The 24,447-nt window shown below is 38.4% G+C and overlaps 2 protein-coding genes across 2 annotated transcripts; one reads left to right on the plus strand and one right to left on the minus strand.

Moving 5' to 3' along the window:
* Positions 1 to 10,138: 10,138 nt before the first annotated feature.
* On the plus strand, positions 10,139 to 17,201 carry LOC149817322 (MACPF domain-containing protein At4g24290-like). Its single transcript, XM_089987886.1, has 8 exons — positions 10,139 to 10,216; positions 10,402 to 11,150; positions 12,684 to 12,922; positions 14,052 to 14,253; positions 14,428 to 14,496; positions 14,601 to 14,784; positions 15,715 to 15,881; positions 16,312 to 17,201. Exons 2-8 carry the CDS (start codon positions 10,890 to 10,892, stop codon positions 17,059 to 17,061), a joined length of 1,872 nt encoding a protein of 623 aa, XP_089844012.1. The 5' UTR covers positions 10,139 to 10,216; positions 10,402 to 10,889; the 3' UTR covers positions 17,062 to 17,201.
* A 4,466-nt stretch (positions 17,202 to 21,667) lies between these two features.
* LOC149817323 (uncharacterized) lies at positions 21,668 to 24,154 on the minus strand. The gene is made up of 2 exons (XM_089987063.1): positions 23,858 to 24,154; positions 21,668 to 21,811 (listed from the first exon to the last, which is right to left on the minus strand). The coding sequence occupies exons 1-2, from the start codon at positions 24,152 to 24,154 to the stop codon at positions 21,668 to 21,670; spliced, it is 441 nt and encodes a 146-aa protein (XP_089843189.1).
* Between the last annotated feature and the right edge of the window lie 293 nt (positions 24,155 to 24,447).

A 24,447-nucleotide genomic window follows, 5' to 3' on the forward strand; every position in this document is an offset into this window, starting at 1 on the left:
ATTTAACTGCCTATTTAACAAAAAGAAAAAGGATCCCATCTAATTTTTTTGACAGAGAAAGTTAGGGTTAGGCAGACTCCTACTGTTATACAACCATATACCATTGGGATTCGAACTTGCAACGTCCTAACACTAGGTGAAGTGCACTAACAGCTCCTGCCAAACAAGCATAGCCCCCCCCCCCCATATTTTGACATAGGATGCATTTAATCCTATTATATGTCTAACTTAGCCGTCTAGCTGAAGCATCTAAATGTGGTGGGGTTAGGATATTGGGCAACCCTCTAAAAGTCTCTTTTAAAAGTTTATAGGAGGCCCTACCATGCAATCATACAAAGTTGGTTTTAGCTAATAGCCCACATTGCATTTTATATTTTCTGAATCGAACCCACTTTGTGATACATCCAAGTTGATTTGACTTAACCAACTATGAGACAAACTTATTGAATTTATTTTCTTTTGCATGGTCAAGACAGAGTAGGTGTGCAAAATGCAATTGGATCGTTGTTTCTAATTTGAACATGCAGAAAAATACATTAATAATGCAAGATGGATTTTACAAAATAATGCAAGATGGATTGATGTGAAAACCGAACCACAAATAACAGGGCTAGGCAGTGATTTGAACTGACCCAGATGAGATTTAATAGTTTCTTGACGTGGTAAGCAATATTGTTAAGATCGATTCACCAGGTGAATCGGTTTCTTACAAGAACACCTGAATCGGATAGAATTTTGTGAATCGAGATTTTTTTTTTATCATGAGATGACATGTGTTACTAAGCAATAAAAATATTAAACAATAATTTTAACCTATTAAAAATGTTTTAAAAAATAGATTAAAGTGACAGCTGAATGGGCTAAGGACTGATCCGAATCCGAATCGACCCATTCAGACCGACTCTGACAACATTGGTGGATCACTAAGACAACACTTGGCACTCGATCGAGCCAGAGCTGAATTGACTTGGCAGGTCAATGGCCACACTTTTTGCACCGACTCCTGACGGCTACACCTGACTCTAACCCTCCATAGTCTAAGATATTTGCTCTCTCTCTCTCTCTCTACTTTTCTTTTTTCCTTTTTTGGGCTCCTTGGCATGTCTTGGGCCCGTGTTTTGGTTACCCGGTTAGTTCAATGTTGGTTGAACCTGTTGTTCTTATTGTAATGTTGATGGTTATAGTTTGTCTCTCTCTCTCTCTATATATATATATATATATATTTATCATTTATTTTCTTTTTTTTACTGCCGCTAAAGGAACAAAACGTAAAAAAAAAAAACCTCATTTTTTACCCCTTTTTGTATTTTTTTCAGAGGACTCCCACTGATAAATGCAAACTTAAGGGTGCTACCACTTTCTCTCTATATATAGAGAGTGAGTGAGTGGTAGCTGCACAACCCTTAGGTGGTGCAGCTACCTGTGCAATTGCGCTGGCCATCCATCGTGGGGCTTGATGGATGGCCAACATAAAAAATGATAAAAAAATGATAAAAATGTTTTTAGCGTTAACCACCACTAAAGGTCATAATTTTTGTTGTCATTAAGTGAAAATTAAGACCTTTAGTGACAGTTTTTTACTTCATTTAAAGTCTTTGATTTTTGCTAAAACCTTTACTGGCGATTAAGAACCGTCGTTAAAAGAGTTTTTTTTTGCATTTTTTATACTGTTTTCAGCATTTTTTGCAGTAAAAATGTTGAGTGTTCATCACTCCCACAATGAACTGTCAGCGTCGTTCTACTCGAAGTTGCGCTCCTATATATATGAATTGCAGCTACACCCACTATATATATATATATATATATATATATATATATATATATATATATATATATATATATATAAGCTGGGGTTAGGCAGACCCATAGTGACAAAAGTTTTTATCGGTAATTTATCGTTTTTCAAAAACTTGTGAGAAATTTAAAAAAAAATCATAAATCTTGCATTATTTTTGGCAAAATTTAGGCAATAAAAAAATAAATTAAAAATATAAAATTTATTTTTTATAAGAAATTATTGATAAAATTATTTAAAAATAAAAATACACTTTTTTTTTGCAATAAATAGCCGTTTAAAACGTAAATATCGCATTTAAATCACAGTATTTTATGTTTTTTTCATAAATCTCGTGATATTTTGAAAATCTCTCAAGAAATTACTGTTAAGGTCCTACTATTTTGGGGTGCTAGTGGATCAGGTCCTAATCTAGTATGCTCATTCTTTATCCAATTAGCTGGACCATCCAAGAAGCATGACTCGCACGTTAATTGTCCAACATTTTTAATAAAAAATATATTTTTTTACATATTAAATTATCGATGATTTTTACTAATTAAAATATTTTAAAAAATCTTCTCACTCGGGAGTTCAACTCGAGTCGTATGTCGAATCGTCCCAGTGTCTTTGTGACACAACAAACGTGACAATCCGTCATTGTACTCGAGCTGGAGGGGCGACTTTGGCTTTAATGCGTTCACATCAAAAAAGAAGAAGAAGATGCACATGGTTTTGGACCCATAGGGACAAATATCGCAATATTTTCAATTTTATTTTGTAAAAAATGTGATATTTTGGTAAATGATAAAACGTGATAAAATCACAACATCTTACAATTTATTATTTTATCATTTTATATGAATATGGTTTTTTAATTGGCATTTAATTTTATATGCTTAAAATATCAATACATATTTTTTTTATCACCCTTACATTTGTAAATTTTTTCTTGCCGATATTTTGAAGTTTTATGGATGCACTTATTCTCGCCCAAGACTTTGCAAAATCTTATAAGATACTTATGACCGATAAATTGCCGTTTTAAACTTTTAGCATTGTTTTTTAATCTATAATCTTAGTTAAGCGGGCTGTGACGAGTTCGAAACCCAAGGGGGGCATCTCTTGCCCCAACGTAAAAGCTGGATGTACTTCCCAGTGAGTAGTTAGGGCTTCAAGGGTTTTACCAATTAGAGGCCTGCCAATTAGGGGTGTCACCCTTACAAAACCCTATAGGATCCGGGTATGATGATAAATAAGAAGACACTGGACTCAAAGGTCCTATTAATACATGGATCCAGGTATAGTTTGTAAAATTTTATGCTAGACTCGGGCCTGGATCGAGTTTCGATAAGACCCATAATTTTTCAATGTAAAAATGATAAAAAATATTATTTTACCGGTATGGCCCGAGTCTGGTTCATGTAGTTCTTATTGGGTCCGGGTATGGTGATAAATAAGAAGAGTCCATTAAGATTTTGTGTTAATTTGGTGGTACAAAACCTGGTAAAGAAAATGGTTGGAAGGTAAGGTTTTTGACATAGGAACATTTTAAATGGATCGGACTTTTCTCGCTCTGATTCAAACTCCTCCCGTTTTTGTTGACTGGGGTTCTGAGTGCGGAGTTCACAAAATCTGACAATGATGGGCTTGAAGTTGACTAAAATATGTAAATGTATTATTATGGATTGGGTCATTTTTCAGCAATACGGGTTTGACCTGGACCTGGAACCGGTTCATACCTTGTGCACTAGATTGATCCAATAACTCTGCCAAGTTAGTCTGTATGTTGGGGGCATTATGCAAACAAGCTGGCCGTGAGATTCGAATCTGAGACATCTTGGTTATGATAGTGCAACCTAACCATATATATGACTGTCTCGCTCGACCACATACAATGATTAGGGGTAGGGTTGTCAACGGATCTGGTTTGCCCGACCTGACCCAAACCCATTTCTGAGTTGACCCAAACTTGTCCTAAGCAACATGCAGGCCGAACCGGATGTTTTGTTATTTGGGTGGGTTCGGGTACACCCCGATGGGCGAGTGCCCGACCTGTTGACAGCCCTAAGTAGGGGCATCAAAGGTAGGGATGGCAGTGGGGCGGGGCGGGGCGGGGGGCAAGGTCTCCAGTACCCCCGCCCCGCCTCAAGATTTTATCCTCCACCCCCGCCTCCATTCCCGGCAGGGAATGGATTTTATCCTCCATCCCCGTTTGATGTCCTCCATCCCCGGTTCAAACCGGGATGAGGCGGGGCGGGGCGGGGATATTGCGGGGAAAAGTGGTCAGGGCGGGGTTGGGGCGGGGATGAGGCGGGGATCGTGGCGGGTACGGGGTGGGGCATGGAAAAGTGCACGTCCATCCCTGCCTCCACCCCCGGACGGGGATGGATTTTAACCTTCGTCCCCGCCTCCACCCCCGTTTCATACCCTTCATCCCCGGTCCAAACGGGGCGAGGCGGGGCCCTGCTTTCCCCCGGTCGACTGCCATCCCTAATCAAAGGGCTGGGTATGAAATGTATGACACAATCCTTATTTTGATTTTTACTCTCGGACCCCAGGGAGCCACCAAGCTTTGGCTTACGCATGGGGTTGACATCCATGGGATTTGAACCTAGACTGCCCGTCAAATGGTCCAGGCCCCATCCCAATACGCCAAACCCCTTGCGTATATGTATGATGCAATCCTGACCCATACAAATCTTGTAAGATTTGGGTTTAGTAACAATTAAAGGGGTCCAATTAACTATCTAGATACAGACCTAGGCATGGTTTATGAAATTTCACACCAGACTCGGATCCGACCAAGTCTAGATAAGAATTGTAAATTTTTAGTGCAAAAAATCTAAAAAATAGCATTTTATCAGGTGTGGCTTAAGTTTCCTTGCAGGACCTCAGTATGGTTTTTCCTTTGGTAGGCCCAATCGGACCAGTAGCAGGGTCCAACACTTCAGAGTTGGATCCAGGTCTAAACCCGCCTGGCTTCAGTGAAGAACCAATCCGTTGACACCTTTTGTCAAAAAGTGAGTATGCATTATCTAGACAAAGTGGCTTCCTCTGTGATTTTCAAGAAATTTATTTTCTTGTATTTTTCAGAACAATTTTACAACAAACAACAACAACTACGCCTTCATCCCAAAACAATTGGGGTCAGCGATATGAACCAAAAAAGAAATTCATTTTGGGTCTTCCACATGAATCCTTTTCCTCCAATCATTTCTATCCAACGCCATGTCCTCGGTGAGGTTCAAAGCATTCATATCCTTTCCTATCATCTCCATCCAAGTCTTCCTAGGCCTACCCCGACCTCTTTTAACTAATATATTTTCCCATTTCTCCAACCTTCTAACTGGAGCATCATTAGGCCTTCGCCGAATATGTCCAAACCACCGTAAACGATTCTCTTGCATCTTATTTTCAATGGGTGCAACACCTACCTTCTTACGTATCTCTTCGTTCCGAATCTTATCTTTTATTGTATTTCCACACATCCATCTAAGCATCCGCATCTCAGCTACACTCATTTTTTGAATATGATGTCTCTTGGCAGCCCAACATTCCGTACCATATAGTAAAGCGGGTCTAATAGTCGTCCTATAAAACTTTCCCTTCAACCGCAATGGCATTCTACGATCGCACAACACTCCAGTAGCACTTTTCCATTTCATCCACCCAACCTTTATCCTATGATTTACATCTCCATCAATTTCTCCATACTTTTGAATGATGGATCCCAAATATTTGAAATAATCATTCACCGGTATATCTTGCTCACCAAGCTTCACTACACTCCCATCACTACTTCGTTGCTTACTAAACCGACATTCCATATATTCAGTCTTACTCTTACTCAACTTAAAACCTCTAGCTTCCAATGTCAGTCTCCATAATTCTAACTTAGCATTAACCCCAGCTCTAGACTCATCAATCAAAAAATATCATCAGCAAACAACATACACCACGGTACATTTTCTTGAATTGATCTCGTAAGCTCATCCATCACTATCGCAAATAGGAAAGGGCTTAAAGCAGATCCTTGATGTAACCCAACCGTTATCGGAAAATTGGTTGTCACCCCTCCACAAGTGCGGACATTGGTTACTACTCCTTCATACATATCTTTAATTATACTAATGTACTTGAGAGAAACACCTTTCTTCATCATTGTCCACCAGAGAACGTCCCTAGGTACTCTATCGTATGCCTTCTCTAAATCAATAAAAACCATATGCAAATCTTTGTTCCTCTCTCTATATCTTTCAATAAGTTGTCTAAGAAGATGTATAGCTTCCATAGTTGATCTTCCAGGCATAAAACCAAATTGATTCTCCGATATCATGACAACCTTCCTTAACCTAGACTCAATCACCCTCTCCCAAAGTTTCATAGTATGACTCATGAGTTTTATACCACGATAGTTTGTGCAATCTTGTATATCACCCTTATTCTTATATAAAGGCACCAAAGTACTCTTCCTCCACTCATTAGGCATCTTATTTGTTCGCCAAATCAAGTTAAAAAGATTTGTCAACCATTCTAAACCTTTCTCTCCCAAGCATTTCCAAGCCTCGATAGGTATACCATCTGGGCCAACTGCCCTTCTTGATTTCATTTTCTTCAAAGCCTCTGCAATTTCTTTCTTTTGAATCTTGCGCATGAAGTCACGATTTATCTCATGAAAAGGAATGGAGAAGTCTCCAAGATCTTGAGCATGACTATCATTAAATAGCTTATCAAAATAATCTTTCCATCTCTCCTTAATCTCCTCATCTTTGACTAAAACCCTTTGCGTTTCATCTTTGATACATCTAACCATACCCAAATCCTTCGATTTCCTATCTCTCATCTTTGCAAGCCTATAAATATCCTTCTCGCCTTCTTTGGTATCCAACTTGTCATAAACCTCCTTATATACCTTAGCCCTCGCGTTTCGAACAACTTTTTTAGCTTCCTTCTTTGCTATCATATACTTCTCCAAATTCTCATTATCACGACTCTTACTTAGATTTCTATAACACTCTCTTTTAACCTTAATAGCTAATTTGACATCCTCGTTCCACCATGATGTATCCTTACCTAGTGGTGCACCGCCTTTAGACTCACCCAATACCTCCTTAGCTACTTTTCTCATACCACCCGCTATCTTATTCCACATTGATTCTGAATCCTCCTCGAGACACCAATCAACTTCCTTAACTACCTGCTCTACAAACATTCCTTGTTTAGCTCCTTTCAGTGCCCACCACTTAATTCTAGGATCTATCCTATGTCTATCCCTTTTGCGGCATTGTCTAATTCTAAGATCTAAAATTAAGACTCTATGTTGTGTAGCTACACTTTCTCCTGGTATAACCTTACAATCGATGCAACAACCCCTATCTCTCTTTCTAAGTAGGAAAAAATCTATCTGACTCGTATTAACCCCACTTTTAAATGTTACTAGGTGAGACTCCCTCTTCCTAAACCAAGTGTTTGCTAAGATCATATCATAGGACAAACAAAAATCTAAAATCCTTTCTCCACTTTCATTTCTTTCTCCTATACCATAGCCTCCATGGATATTCTCAAATCCATCCCTACTAATGCCTACATGTCCATTAAGGTCACCGCCGATGAAAAGCTTTTCTCCATAAGATGTCTCTTGTACTACTCCATCTAAATCTTCCCAAAATTGATGCTTAATGGAATCATCTAAACCTACTTGAGGTGCATAAACACTAATAATATTAATAATATCCGTACCTAATACTAATTTAATAAGTAAAATTCTATCACCCTTCCTACGGACCTCAACTACATTATCTATAAACTGACGACTCATAACAATCCCTACTCCATTCCTATTCCTATTTATTCCTGTATACCAAATCTTATATCCCCAAGGTTCTATCACTTTAGCTTTCTCACCTACCCATTTGGTCTCTTGAAGACATAAAATATCAATCTTTCTCCTACACATAACATCTACTAACTCTACCAACTTACCAGTTAAAGACCCTATGTTCCAAGTGGCTAACCTAATTTTATGGTCTTGGACTAACTTCTTTACCCCCACCCGTCCAACAAAGTGAGGGAACCCTTGCCTATTTGACACCACACCCGGGCGCCGGTGTGACGCGTCGCTTCTGGGCGACGACCTAGCAACCCTTGCACATTTATCACTGCCTCCGGGCCTAGAGAGTACAGCGCGTCGCTCAGTAGGGAACGCCCCAACGAAATTCTCATATTGGTTCATTTTCATAGGATATGACAGTTTTTATGCTGGCTGTCACAGGCCTACCGCAACCCTCCTCCTTTATCCGGGCTTGGGACCGGCAGTGTATAACTACACAGGCGGAGTTTTTCAGAACAATTTTAGTAAGAATAAAAAATCAAATTTCAATTTTTCAAAATAATAAATAAATGAAATACACGCACTCCCACCCCTATATCAAGGTCTTAGTTCAAACGTGTAAACAAAAGGCTTAAAAGCATTTAAAATTTTTCATTTTCCAAATCTTAAATAAAAAAAAAGAAAAAAATATTCCTTCATACATTTTCTGCTATTAATTAACGAGAGAGAGATGTTTATGAATTAAATATCGATAATAATATTGATAAAAAATTAAATAAAAGTAATAATAATGTGAGGATAGCATCTAATGCGCCCGTAGGCCCACAAATGATTTGCATAGTGCTTAATGCAAGCTGAAATGATTAAATAAACGCCTGCCTTTTTTTTATAGGGATGTCAATGGATCGGACTTTATCTGATATGACTTAACCGGTTCCATTTTAATAGGATTCCCTAAGCCAAAACTATATCTGACTATAATCAGATTTGGATGTGGTTTTGAATTTTGCTATCAAATTTGACAGATATACCTGTCTGATTACTTGCAAAAATTTGGATATTGTATGGGCTTTTATCTATTAGAATCTTATTCCGCCCCGATTAAGATTAGCCAATATCCAATTAGTCAAATGTGATATTAGCCATGTCCGATCTGAACTCAAACCCTTTACACCCCTACTTGTTTTTTTGAATTTATAACCTTAAGAAATCGCAGCTGGCACGAAGATCAGATCGCGCCGGCTCAGGGCCTATGCCAGGTGTAGGCATGCACAAAGGGGTGATCCCCATGAGAATCGAACCATGAGCGATCGTTTAGCAGCCAAGGCCCCACTCCAGTAGGCCAACCTCCCTTGGGGCACATCCCTACTTGTTTGAAAATCTCTTAATTAAAATGCATAAAACTCGTGACAAATATATAGGGGTGTCAATGGGTTGGGTATGACCCATTCCCTACCTGTACTGGATCTGATAAGGTCAGGAGTTGGTAACAAAAGAAGAGGTCCGATTAACTAATTGAGTCAGACCCATGAAGTCAACAGGCCAGGTATGGTTTATGAAATTTTGTGCCAAGTCCGGATCTGATGCGATTTCTGATTAAGATCCACAAATTTTCAATGCAAAAAAAAAAATTATTTTAGTGGACCGGGTTTGGTTTATGTAATCTTTATCGGATCTGGAAATGGTTTTCTTATAAAATATATGATAAGTTCCGAATCCAATCCGGATCCGATACCGACACCTTCTTGTTAGATCCGGGTATGGATCTACCCATTTTGGCAGAGGTCCGACCCGTTGACACCCTACCTACATGTAGAAACAACAATTCAAGATATTTTCAATATATCGTGATATATTAACCACTTAAAACAGGTGAAAAAAAAATCACCTTTTTCATGATCTTGAAAATAGTGCCCATGCAATATTTTTTTTTAACTACAGTCAAAAGTTTCAGAAATTTCTCTCAAATTATTAAATATTGTTTTAATTATAAACTTACTAATTATAATTCATAATAATCTATATAGATTGGATTCAGACAAAGCAAGCCAAATATGAATAATGATGCATACGGCCTATGGTTGGACCAGATCCAATCTTACTTTGCAAGGTGAAAAGTTAAAAAGCCATGATCAGAGTTGGATCTTACCGAGATCCATATTACATTTCACAAGGAGTGGCCTTTACAAAGCTAATAAGATCTGGTCACGATCCAAATTCCATTTTTAGATCGAACTCTGTCCCAGATCCGGATCTGATTCACCCGAAAGTAACCAGATATTTATCGCTGACGCGGCCCGTTAGCATAAAGATAAAGGATATTCTCGTAATTCTATCTCCTGTAAGCCATGGAGCCGCCGTGCTCTGTAAAAAAAAAAAAATTACACTTTTTTTAATAGAAATAATCACATAAAAAAAGATTCCCACCGCGACAGTAATTTTTTGACCGAGGAAGGGTAAATGTCGTCATCGATAGCGTCGTCTTTTTTTTTTTACCTCTCTTATTAAAATCAAATAAAAAATAAAAATATCGCGGAAAAATGGAGCCCATATAAGAAAATCTAGGGTTTCGATCTGCAGTTTCTCCGATCGGGATTTAGGAGGAAAAAGTAAGGGTTTTGATCTCCGATTCACTCTTGGAGGGTCTCTTTTCCACTATTTTTTTGGGTCTTTTTTTGTTTATCTGTTTTCTGTTCGCGGAGGTAGAAGCTAGGGTTTGTAGCTCTTTCGAAGAGTTTTTTTAGGTTTTTTTTTGTGTTTTATGATCGATTCGGTGATTTTTTGGCTGTTTCAGATAGCTAAATTCTTGGAGACGGTGATTTTGTGGGGTTTTAGTGGAATTCTGAGTGAAAATTAAGGTTTTTGGAGCGGAAGCGACGGGGAGGTTGGTGGGAAAGCTAGGGCTTGGTTTCCGATTCTTCAGAGGAGCTGGGAAAAGGGTGATTCTGTGGCGTTTTGCTGGAATTCTGAGTGGAAATTAGAGATCCGGAACGGAAGCTTCGCGCTGGTTGGTGGAAGGCTAGAGGTTTGATTTTTGATCGTTCAAGGAGATAAGGGTTTCGGTCTGAGCTGCGAAGTCAGGATCTTTCTGGACGGGTGCAGGAATTCTAAGGTTTCCGTCTGCTTTTCGTGTTGCGGTGTAGGGTTTCACTTCATTGTTTTGCCGGGAATTTTGGGTTTGCGTGGATTTTAGGGTTTTGTAGGATCGGGAATTTGCGGATGGTTTACGGGAGAGGCTGATCGCAGTGCACTTCTTCGGAATTCGAGGGGAATGCTCCAGAAATGGCACATAGGGCATCCCCGCAGAGTGCCGTAGAGATGGCGATCGGGGCGATAGGGCTCGGTTACGACGTTGCAGTCGACCTTCGGCTCAAATACTGCAAATTCCACTCGCCCGATCCTCGCCTGATCGAGCTCGACGAGCACCAGGTCCAGGATGTCACGTTGCCGGGCGGGATCTCGGTTGCGAACGTTCCGAGGTTGATCAAGTGTGACAAGGGGGAGCGGATGCGGTTCAGATCGGACGTGTTGTCATTTCAGCAGGTATGCTTTGCAGTGCCCATTGAATTCAGAAGTTTCTTTGATCGATTGAGGTGCTTAGGTTGCTGTATTCTTCAGTTTGCAAATTTACGAAGACGAGTTGATGGCGTGATTTCTCTTCCTTTTTCTTGAGTTGTGGCTGATTATTACAGCAACTGGTGGTGTGATTTCTTCTCCTTTTTCTTGAGTTGTGGCGGATTATTACAGTAACTTGTGGTGTTTTTTTTTTTGTGTGTGTGGGGTGTGTGTGTGTGGTGGATTGTTACAGTAGTTGGTGGTGTTATTTCCTTCTCTTTTGTGGAGTTGTGGTCGATTGTAATTGTTGGTGCAATTTCTTTTCCTTTTTGTGGAGTTGTGGTGGATTATTATAGTAATTGGTGGACTGATTTCTTTTTCTTTTTGTGGAGTTTTGGTGGATTATTATGTTCATTGGGTTTTCATTAGGTTTTTACTTATCATATTTGCATGATCTGTTTCTTTTTTAGTTATATAGCATTTTTTTGGGAGATATGAATCAAATACTTTCGAGCTTTAGGAATGAGATGGTTAGGTGTCACTTTCATAGCCGAGGGGTCTTGGGTTGAAATCCCCGGGGGGTTATCCCCAACTTGTCTATCAAAAAAAGAAAAAAGAAAATAATTTGGTCTTTCCAATCTTGGTAATCTTGGTGCTGTTGTCTTCCTTCCCATTGGCATATGCTGGAGCTCCAAATTCATTAATTTGAATGAAACTGCTAAAATTTTGAAATAGGTCAAGCTGGATATCAACGTCTTTCACGTAAGATATAGAGTATTTCTCTCCACCATCAAATTGAATGTTATTAAGCAGAAGCTGGTCGGAGATTGTCCAATGTCCACGTAAGATATAGGGTATTTCTCTCCATCCATCAACCTTTTCTCTCTAGCAGGAAAATTGGTTCTCAGACTTATGCGCTTTTTTCGTCATATCCCTCTGTTGTTCAACCATCTGTGTCAGTTTGTTACCCATCTAATCTTTACTCTACATGGGTAGCATCCATATTGTTTTTCTTCACACGATAATTTTGTTGGCAGTGGGTGTTTGCTCTTCAGATATTTTGTCCAGATAGCCAGAGAAGCTTGGTATGAACACAATGAGAATTCCATTGTTGGGCCCATCAAATATGGAAACTCCAAAATTGTTTCTAAATGAAACTTTTAGTGGTGAACTTTACATTATCATATAAATTGTGAATTATACATGTTACAACGCTCTTTGAGGTATTGTAGAAATTTCATCATGCAACCCCAGTTCACCGCGTATGTTGGGTATGTCTAGTGCTAGAAAATTTCTTTTTCTTTTTTATCCCTTATTCAGAAAATATTTTCTCAGCTTCAGTTCATAATTTCCTTCCGTATTCTTTCTTAGACTAGTTTCAGTCTCTTTGTTCCATTCAGTGACAGATTGCACCTTGATGATTATATGCAAGTTGCTCCATTAAATATGAAAATGCCAAGACTCTCAATTTTAAATGTAAGCTACCACCATGCTCTCTGATGAATAGGTACTATTTTGCAGATGTCAGAGCAGTTCAATCAGGAATTATCACTCAATGGGAAAATCCCATCTGGATTATTCAATACCATGTTTGAGTTTTCTGGTTGTTGGCAAAAGGATGCAGCTGGTACCAAAAGTCTTGCATTTGATGGGTGGTTCATCACTCTCTTTGATGTTGCATTAACAAGATCCCAGTTAATTTTGCGTGATCATGTTAAGAAGGAAGTCCCATCTTCATGGGATCCTGCTGTATTGGCTAGGTAAGTTTCTTTTCTATGTTCACATACATAAATAGGTTGATGGATATACAGTGTTTCACATAATCTTTTGCACAAACTTTACATTTGATATGCAGCAATACTATTCCCTGCCAAATTTCGGTCTTTGGTATTTTGCTGATTCTGTCAGGGTCGTTGGTTCTCTGAAAATATTACTAGTCTTGAATATTCTGTGTCTTTAGTGACAGGGCTTGCCTGCAAAAGTTGGACTGTAAATTGCAAGCGTGTCATGTTTTTTCTCTATATCTTAACTATTGCTAAGTTGCTAGCCTTGGCCAGTCAAAGGTGGGAGATGGCTTCTGGTGAGGCTTAAAACCAAGACCCATCAGCTTAAATGGGGGTAATGGTACCCAAGGTTTTTAAACGTGTGAGGCATATGAAGTGTTATCTTAAAAATATGAAAGAGGCATAAGCCTCGAGGCCCAGTGAGTCGTAAGCCTTAATATTTCTCAAGGTTTAAACTGAAAAATATTAAAAATCTACAACTAATACAATAGAATATTTAATCATTAATTATAAAGTATAAATAAGTAACAACCTTAAAGAGTAAAAACAAATCAATATTAAAACATAGCAACAGGAAGTTGGAGAAACATAGAGGCCTACTAATGGCATCCTTTTGTTTTTTGAGCAACTAGTTAAGTGCATGCAAGTGCAAATATGTAATCTATGTAGCCAAAAAAAGGTGCAAATGGACATAAGAAAAAAAAAGGTAAATGGTAAAAAACAATAATAACTTATATAGGTAACCAGAGAGTGGTATGTACTGATTTTAGAGGGCCCTAGCAGTCTACCGCAACAAAAAGTTAAAAGGAGGTGTGAGGCCCATGCTTCATGAAATTTCATAAGCCTCTATGCTGCGTTTGTGAGTGATGAAGGGCATTCAAGTTATACACCCTTAATGCCCGTCAAAAACCTTTAAAAACATTGATTGTACCAATCAACCCCCACATTTGATCCCATGTCTTACTCATTCAAACTGCAGTAGATTGCATATGGAATTTCAGATGCTAATCTAGTTGAGTTGGGTGATGCATATGAGCTGAGGAAGTTGTGACAAAACCTTGATTGCAACTTATGGCTGTCTTATTCCAACTTTTTTTGTTTTCAGATTTATTGAGAAGTATGGTACACATATTGTGGTCGGTGTAAAAATGGGTGGGAAAGATGTAATTTTTGTGAAACAGCAGCATAACTCAAATCTTCAGCCTGCTGAATTTCAAAAACAAATAAAGGCGATAGCTGATAAGAGATTTTCAGATGCAAGTGGGCATCATAGCCTTGGTTCTGAAGAAGTTTCCAGAAGGGACAAGGTGAGAATATTTTTCTTTTTTTTCTGAGAAAAAGACGAAGTGAGAATTATTCTCCCTAAAATGCTGAAAAACAAGTATAGTGCACATATACCGGGTTTAACATGGGCTGTTGCTAATTTGCATTATTTTTTATTTAAAGCTCTCATTTATTTTGTTCATTGCCTTATTTTGCAGCATGATGACCTGGAGAACCTTTCAAATTTTCAGATCTGCAGTGGATCAATGTGTACACCAAGCAAGGAGGTGCTTTAGCATTTTCTTGCATAAATGATTCAGTATTTTTTATTTTTTAGATTCAATTTGATTTTTCATGGGAGAACTTCAATTTTTTGTTACTGTCTACGCAGGGTTTTGGGGTTGTTTACAAGAGGAGGGGTGGCAGTGATAAGAACCTATCCCATAACCAATGGTTAACTACTGTCCCTCTTGACCCTGATGTGATCTCAATGAGTTTTGTTCCCATTACATCCCTCTTGAATGGAGTTCCTGGGAGTGGATTCCTGAGTCATGCCATCAATTTATATCTCCGCTGTAAGTCTACATGGTTCTGTCTTTAACTAATATGTTACTTGATCCCTTTCTTTTGAAAAAAAAGTTGCTTGATTCCCAAGTCATGCCATCAATTTATATCTCCACTGCAAGTCTAGATGGTTCTTTATCTCCACTGCAAGTCTAGATGGTTCTTTCTTTAACTAGTGTACATTTCTTCTCAGTGAGAATGAGGGAGAGTATGGATTAACAGAAAGAAACAAGGACGGTTTATGAAATAAAACCCTGGTTCACTTTTAAAGGTGATAGCATACCGTTTTCCAGCTTGACAAATGCAAATGCTATGAAGGTGGCCAGATGAACATACACACAAAACCCTGTTTCACCTTTAAAGGTGATAGCATACCGTTTTCCAGCTTGACAAATGCAAATGCTATGAAGGTCAGATGAACGTACACACACAGAGACACACATGTAGATTTGTGTGCGTGACCAATTAAAGTGGGGATAGTGGTGCAAATTTGAATTGTTCATATGAGTTTTAAAGAAGATATAAAAGACGTTTTTGGTTATGGTGTTTTTTTCTCTATGGTTAGGTGTATCTGAGAGCTTTTTAGTAACGTACACAGAATAATATGACGAGTAGGAAGGAAGAATCCAACTATTTTTTCCTTCAAACTAGAAAAAAAATATGTGGATGCTCTCTCTCTCCATCCACCACACCATCCTCCTCCTCCTCCCCACCATCCTCTTCCTCCTCCCCACCCCTCTCTTGACCCCATGTGTGTGTCTTTTAACTATGGATTAACAGCTTTCTTTTAGCAAATAAAAAAATTGAGGAATGTGTGCCTGTGTGTCTGCGTTCATAAGACAGTTAAGAAAACTATCATACTTGTTGCAACAGTAGAATATTTTGCTCAGTCTTATAATGTACGAATCTGTGAGAAGTTTTTCAATCTTTGTTCTATGCAGATAAGCCTCCAATTGAAGAACTTCACCAGTTCTTTGAATTCCAATTGCCAAGGCAATGGGCACCGGTGTTTAGCGAGCTTGCCCTCGGTCCTCAAAGGAGACAACAGAGCAATGCTGCTCTCCAGTTCAGTTTACTGGGTCCCAAGCTTTACGTTAACACTGACCTGGTATGCTCGATCCTCTAATAGAGCTCTTTTTGCACTTTATTGCCTTTAGGAGCTCCTTTACCATTTTTTGATTTTCAACAAAAAACACCTTGCATTTTTAAAAATCTTCTTACTAGTCATTTTATATGCAGAAAGAGTTGGCGTTTTCTTGATGAATAAAATGCATCAATTTACATCTCCATGGAAATTAACTTCCAAACAGGAGTTGAATTTTCCCCAAGTTTTTTTTCAAGAAGCAAACTTTCCAACTGTGGCAATTCTATTCTGATAACTTGGTAATGCCATGTTGGGTTTTCTATGGCATGCATAAGCTTTGCTTACCCGATAGTTGGTTTTGGTTCTGCTTATTCAGTTGTACAGTTATCAACCCAGTTCCTTTGAAGTGTGAATTGGTTCTTTTAATTACAATTTACTGACTGATACACTGCAGGTTGATGTGGGTAAGAGGCCGGTAACAGGCCTTCGGCTGTTTTTAGAAGGAAAGAAAAACAATCGGTTAGCCATCCACCTCCAGCACCTCTCTACCCTGCCAAAGATTTTTGAGGTCAGTGATGATCCTGACTTCCATGTGGATGAGACTGTCAAGAATCGCAAGTATTATGAAGCTGTCCAGTGGAAGAGCTTCTCTCATGTGTGTACAGCTCCAGTGGACCGTGGTGATGATCCATGGATCGTCACCGGTGCACAGTTCCATGTTGGTGATGTTGGATTTAAGAAGGTACTCTACTTGCGACTCCGTTTCTCACTAGTTGCAGGAGCTCGCGTGCGAAAATCAGATTGGGAGGGATCGCCGGGCATGGCACAAAAGTCTGGGATCATATCTACACTAATCAGTACCCATTTCACGTCTGTGAAACGGCCTCCGCCGAGGGTGGAAGAGGTTAATATCAACTCAGCTGTTTACCCTGGAGGGCCGCCTGTTCCCGTGCAAGCACCTAAGATGTTGAAATTTGTAGATATGACGGAGATGACGAAAGGGCCTCAGGATATTCCGGGATATTGGGTGGTGACTGGGGCGAGGCTGATGGTGGAGAGGGGTAAGATCTCACTGAGTGTAAGGTATTCGCTCTTGACAATCACAACAGATGATGAGGCGGAGGATTTCTCCAGCCCAATTCTGGACAAGAAACCGACACCTACGTCTCTGATTAGGAAGGATGGGCCTGTGGTTTTGGTGTAATTTTTGCCTTCGTGTGCCATAAGAGTTTGTGAGAATGGAGTCTGAATTGCTTAAAGAATGTCTGTATTATTATTACAATGTGTGCCTGTAGATGTTACTATCCCTGGAAAATCTGTGAAATCTTGTTATGCTTCTTGAAAGCTTTGCCCCTTTGAGTTGGTTCAGTGGAAGCCAAATGAGTAATTTTGGGTGAGCCAGGATATAAGTACAAGCCTGCATTTCTTTACTTCTCATAATTAGCAAAACTCTGTTGTAAAACTTTGAGAACAAAAAGAACAGTGAAACTCTACCTTTTTTCAGAAAAACAGAAAAAAAGGATCCAATTTACATTTGAAAAATAATTCCTTGAAAAAAAAATTAGAAAATACTTGGCAAGAAAACTTAATTATGACCAATGGGGCTCCACTTGTCTGGTTGGAGCAGCTAGTGCACGTCACCTTGTGTTGGGACGTTGCAAGTTAGAGTACCAATGTTATCCTTTTATTATAACTGGTAGGGGTCTGCCTAACCCCAGCTTGCCTTTAAAAAAAAAAAAAAAACTTAGTTATGGATCCGATTTTATTGGGTCTAGGGTTTGGATCACATTGAGTCTTCAATTTGATACCCATAATTCCTTTATTTTTTTTTGAAAGGCAAGATGAGGTTAGCCGACCCCAACAGTTACTATTCAATGTACCACTGGGGTTTGAACCTGCAACGTTCCACCACAAGGAGACATGCACTGACAGCTCTTACCAACCACGCTGAGCTCCCGTTGGTGATGCCCATAATTCCTATGGCTTGTTTTTTAAGGAAAAGCCTTATATATAGGTGACCATTTTTTTGACCTCGTGTTATAAAATTTAAACTGAATTAAACCCACCGCCGTTTGCCAATTCTTTTTGTAATTCACTTTTTCACATGCCATTTTTTCCATGTCTTGTGAACGTGAAGTTATGCATTCAGTATTTAACAACTTTTTAGCCATTCCACGTATTGCATGGATGCTTTAGGAATTAGCAATGCAAGATGGGACACCAAGGGAACACATGATGAGAGATTTGCATTTTGCAAGCGGTTGTGGGGGCTTAATTTTCAAGCTCAACAGCTTGAGTTGATGACAGTGTCGTGACCAACAGTAGGGGGCTTAGTTTTCAAACTCATTAGATTGGTCATGAAATCATTTCCCTTCCTGTGTATGAAAGGATCGTTCTTGATGAGGTTTCATGGTTTGTAGATAAATGCCTGTCAAATTCTCACGGTAAAACCATGAGAATTCAATTTCTCACCAATATTTGTCACTAGTTTCAGATCTTGGTCTGAGTCCAGTTCCAAGTGTAGAACATGTGTGTATGGATCCCAGTTTGGTTCACATTAGTAATCTTTCATACTGTGCCAATTCCTTGCAGGCAGTGGCAGAGCCACATTAAGGCTAGGGTGGGCACGTGCCCACCGACCCAAAAACCTCCCAATAGGGGGGGACTTGGTTGAGGGTGGGAAATGCTAATTGCAGAAGCATATGGGACATCATCCATCTAAGCCTTCACAATATTATCCCGAGGACAGTTCTTTAAGCTCAATTTATCCCCTTTCACTATAAGTGTCGATCACATATCTTTTAAGAACCTTAAGGATATAGGATTTCTGAGAGAGGCCAAAGACACTCTTAGTTCTGTTACGACGGATCTCGATTCCAAGGAAATAAGTGGCCTCACTCATGTCTTTCATATCGAAATGAGAGGAAAGAAAATATTTTGTTTCATGTAATAAACTCAAATCATTAGTTGCAAGAAGAATATCGTCAACATATAAAACTAAAATTATGAACTTACTCCCACTAGTCTTAATGTAAATACACTGATCAATAATGTTTTCAGTGAATCCAAAGTTCATTATTACCTGATTGAACTTCTTATACCATTGACGGGAGGCCTGTTAGAGTCTCAGCTCTAGCCTTTTAAAATCCTGCTCAGAACATTGGCTTGTGAGATGGTAGGATCTGTTAACACAAAATGAAAGAGCTGCATGAGATATATACCCAGAGCTAGAAGGCTAGAAGTGATGAGAGAACTTTTGAAACATTGGGAGCTACTTAGAGCATATACCTAAATGAACTGGATTGAAACACTAGGATCTAATAACATGAAACGAGAGGTTCATCCACAATCACTGTTGTAAAAATTGATGTTAATCAAGAACTGTGTTTGACTGATAGGGTTGCTTTCTTCATCATTTTTGTTTTTGTTGTAAATATCTAATAATTTCTTTTTCATGATTTTTGGAATGGAAGATTTTGCTTCTTAACTTGTCATGATTTCCTTTGAACAGGTGTGCATAATGTTGCTAAGTTGATAGGATGCAATATTTTAGATCTCTTGTCGTCCTTATCAACTCGTAAAATGTGTGTCAGAAATGACAATATTGTTCAAAAATTAACATTGCCACAGGTGAGGACTTGCAGTCTTATCTTTAGTTATCTTCCTTTCACACCCTTCTCCTGAGATGATGTAATCTGACATTATTTTCTTTTGACAAGGCCATTGATACAAGAGATGCATTGGCAAAGTCAATCTATGCCTGTTTGTTTGACTGGCTAGTAGAACAAATCAATGTCTTACTAGAAGTAGGCAAGCGGCGGACTGGTAGATCTATCAGTATCCTTGATATTTATGGTTTTGAATCTTTTCATGTAAGTCAGCCTAAATGCATTGAGTTGGATATTTTTGCTACACTTAAAGCTGAAATTGATTCATTAGAATTTGAATTTTGAATATAAAAGTGAATTCAAATTTTCAAAGTCAAATTGGGCTTTGAAATTGAAGTTTGAATTTTGAAATGAGATAGAATTGAGAATAGAAAGATAAATTTGAATTTATAAATAAGAATTGAAGATTGATTTGAGAAGTGAAGAAGATATTTGAAAATATATCTCAAGATCACTTGGATTTTGAAATAATAGGAAAGGAATTTTAAAAATATGATGTAATTCTATCCTAAATGATGAATGATTTAAATAATTTTGAAAATTGGATATTGAAAAGCATATTTCATTCTTTAAATGAATTGAAATAAGATTGAAGATATAATACATTTCTGACTATGGTCATAAAATGTATTATATAATAATCATATTTAAATTCAAATGAAGAATAAAACACATTCTAGTGCCTTTATAGAGTTTAAAATAAAATTAACTCTCAATATATCCTGACTATGACCATTGATATATATTTTGAGTTAATTTTAAGTTAAACTCTGATAAAGGAAGAAAATATTTAAAAAATATGATGATTTTTGAAAGAGATTCAGTGTTATTCCATAAAAGATGAAAATCCTAAGTTTTGTTCACATTTTGTCTATGGCCATAAATGCAAATCGTCAACTTAGGATTTAATCACCTTTTATTTGAATGGTGTGCATGCCATTCGTGTTCCCATTTGTGAATTTTTGAAATAAAGGGGAAAATGATATGAAACAAGCATTTCTAGAAGATATACATGCTCATACATTTTAATCTAGTGCAAGGAATGTAAATTCTCATTATAATCTAGCTATTAAGGATCAGGGTGGCAGAGCCCACCCTAATCTTTTACGTGCCCCACCTGACTCTCTCTCTCTCTCAAGCTTTCTCTGCTGCAGCCCATCTATCATTCCGCAGCAGCAGCGGTGCCCCTTAAGGTTCTACCAAAAAATCTCTCCAATAGAGGGGTTTGATATAATTAGGGCTGGTAAACGAGCCAAGCTTGGGCTCAGCTTGTGAGCTCATCACTAGCCAAGCCAAGCCCAAGCCCTTCACGACTTGACTCGTTTACTAAAAAAAATGGTTATTTAAGTGTTTTTTAAAGCTTGATAATATATAAAATATACATATAATACATATAATATATGTTTAATAATGTACAAAACATATATAATAGGATTGAATGTATATAGCATAGACAATATATGTATAAAATGTATAATATATAAATATATAATATGTAAAACAAGCCTATACGAGCCAAGCTGATCAGAGCTTGCCATGTTCGTGCTCAGCTGATTTTCCTAAACGAGCCGGCTCGTAGCTTGGCTCGCCAAGCTCAAATTCTGAGCCGAACCAAGATTCTCAAGAGCCAAGCCAAGCCGAACGGCAAGCTGCTTGTCTTGTTTGCTAGCCCTAGGGTTTGTGGTCATCCTAGTTTATATTCCTAGCTCCGCCCCTGCTTGCAGGCACTCTTATTGCCCACAAGATTCTTGTATCACTACTCAAGTCAGTGGCAACCTATTACACTGTCGTATCATCCAACTTTTTGATAAGTGGGTGCAGCCAAATGCAATTGCAAAGATAACAACCTGATTTAACTAGTTCAATTTTCTCATTATAGATTCAACCAGCGGCTCAGTTGGATGACTTGTAAGGCAGGCACTTTGAGAAGTCACCACTTTGATCATGTTCCTCGCGTAGCCTCGCCATTGCAGACAATATCCTTTTCTCCATTTCAGACTTATGATCAGTTTGCTATGTCAAATCAGTGTAAAACCCCAAAGCATTAGTATGAAAATTGGATTTTCATTGCTTCTGTACATTATTCATCTCTCTCTCTCTCTCTCTCTCTACAGGTTCATCACATGCAAGAGTGTTTGCTAACTAAACAACATTAAGTCCATGTTCATGAGAAGGCCAAGAAGCACCTTCTCTTGGACAAGGAAGAGGAGCTGGCTGGGCTATGAAAGTAGGAACTTGCTGTCCTGGCATCAACACAGAAAAATCTGATGGGTGCATTGTTGGCATCTGCAGTCCACACAACTAAACTTGTATAAATGAAAGTGGCCTCTGAGGATAGTACGCAATGTGGTACTAATTAGCACAGAAAAGAACGAATATAACCAGGAAGCAAACAATCAGATAATTCAATCACAGAGTATTTTAAATCCAAGAAAGAATTCTAATGCTTTATAGAGTATAGAATAATTTAAGACTCATCTTTAATAACTGTTAAGACTACCTGAAAATTTAGACAAGATAAACTAAGATAAGAGAATTACAATGGCTTTTGCCATATTTTCTAAACTCCAGCACATCAAGCATCTGTTCTATGGCTCTACAGATTTTGCTTTTCTCTGTAAATGAGCCTAGATGAACAATATGTGATGTGCCTGAGTGTACCCAACATGTGCTTCTATGAGTTCATACAAGTATTAGGCTCTTGAAGCACAGAATCACATAATGTGTCCTAATCGAACCAACAAAACCTGACAAACTAATCTCTGGCATCCACAAAGGTTCAGCCTAAGGACAGCAGTACACAATAGAACAAACAGACATCGGACTACAAAAAGCACAAACCACAAACCACAATTACAACATAGTGGAAATAGATGATTTGCCTTTACACCTACAGCCAGCGGAGACATCAATCTAATTTTACAACATAAAAGATGAAACTGTACGAAAAGAACCCAAATGAAAAGATAAAGAAAGAACACTAAAATAAAGGAATGGATTCCAGTGACAGCATATTTAGGCAAGGATGATATCAGCCTATTGTCTATAGGAGATCTATGAATGTGATATTTATTGCTATTTTGGGGTATTTGTTGCTATTGACTATGAAGTGAATGCAAATATTCTTGGGCTGACGATAAATTATTAGTTAAGAGTTGCCTGAATATCAGAGGTGATCACATGTTAACTAAGACAACCGGCAACTGCAAGACTCTCCTGGACAACCTAGGAGTGTGGCTCCTATTCAGCCAATCAAGAAGCATATTATGAACTTCAGCATCCCATCCTAACTGTCATGGGCTATATATAAATTACACAAGTATGCAATCAAGATAGAAGCCATTATTTACAATCAGACCATTCTAAGTTGACTCTTTCTTTGATGTGTGATTAGAAAACCATATTTCAGTTACGATATAAGAGCGTGCTAGGATCAGACAACCACATGTTACCTATGCATGTTTGGTTCTCAACCACTAATTAAATTGTATTAAGATAGAACCCATTCTTTACATACAAACCTTCATCTAGCAAATCTATAAGGGAGCACTAAGGGGAGGGAATTTGGACCCCTGACCATTCAGGCATCAGAAAGCTTTACCGTGTGAACCAAGCCAAGTAAATGTGCCCATGCATGAAACTGGCATGAGCACAAAGATATTTCTCTTAATAGTTTATTTAATTACTCAAGTGCCTAACCAGCAGATGGGGGAAGACAGTCAAATGATACAGTCATACAGAGCATGATCTTTCAACAACAGAATGCATATTAACTTATCAAGACATGCATCATCATCAACTGTAACTTGATATGGGCTGTTATACAGCCCCACAAAAAACATTTACTGCAGAATGGAGAACAACATAGAACATGCTCAAATCAAATTATAGCCCCTAGGACAGCAGATGGTGATTTTTTTTAAAGTAGATTTTAGTGCTCTAACCAATCTTCAGCAAACTTAATAGGCAATTTCCAAAAAATCAGAACATCAAACCTAGAGAAGAGGGAGCAAAAAGAATCGCAAGCCCACAAACAGGCCTGCTTAATGGGAGAAATAAAAAAATAAAAAATCAAAGCCTGAAATAAGAAGCCCAAAATTTTCTTTTTGTTTACAAGAATATTAAGTACTTGTTAGTTCATTTTGCAAATAAAGAGGTTTACAAACACAACCCACAGAAAATACCAAGATACAACATCTTTGTGCAAACATGTTCCTAAAGTTGGCAGGTCTAACCAACATAACCATCTATGTAGACAATGCTTGCTATGGAGAATTCTTCAATCGAGATACAAAGAAAATGAATTGAATGAAGAGGGGGCTAAGGGCTTACTGTGCATGGATGACCAAATTTCTCCAGCAAATGCATTTGAGTCCTTGAGGGGATGGAATCTAATGATCTATCAGCAGCATTTCTAGCAAACACTGTTCTTCGTTGGAGCAAATGTTCAAAGATTGCCATGATAAGAAACATGGATATTAATATGGCTGTTGCAACAAATCCAAAAGAAAGAGCATTTAGAGAGCTGCCAAAGTTCTTCCATGGAGCCTCCTGATTGGCACTTTCTGATACACCTGCGCCTGGTGCGTGACTCCATGGCTTTGGACTTTCAGATCTGAATCCATTCATGCTGCTCACAAAGAAACTGGTTTTCTTGTGAACAAGTTGAATTTTGGTACAAGCAAAGAACACTGCCTTAAAAGGTTGCTGCAGAACACGTATGGAAAGGCTCTCTAGCTGTAGTGTTAAATGCTTGGATCTCCGGGTTGGAGGTTCTCATGAATCTGCAAAGCCTTCAGAAATATGGAACCATAGGTTTCATGTAAGCAAAATGTTGCATGGATTCATTGAGAAATCAACTCCTGAAAGTTAGAACCCAAAGCATCCATCCACTTTCTCTACACCTCCAAATCACCCTTCTC

Source organism: Nuphar pumila, chromosome 14 (assembly GCF_984573655.1).
Source record: "Nuphar pumila chromosome 14, dmNupPumi1.hap1.1, whole genome shotgun sequence".
NCBI lineage: Eukaryota > Viridiplantae > Streptophyta > Magnoliopsida > Nymphaeales > Nymphaeaceae > Nuphar > Nuphar pumila.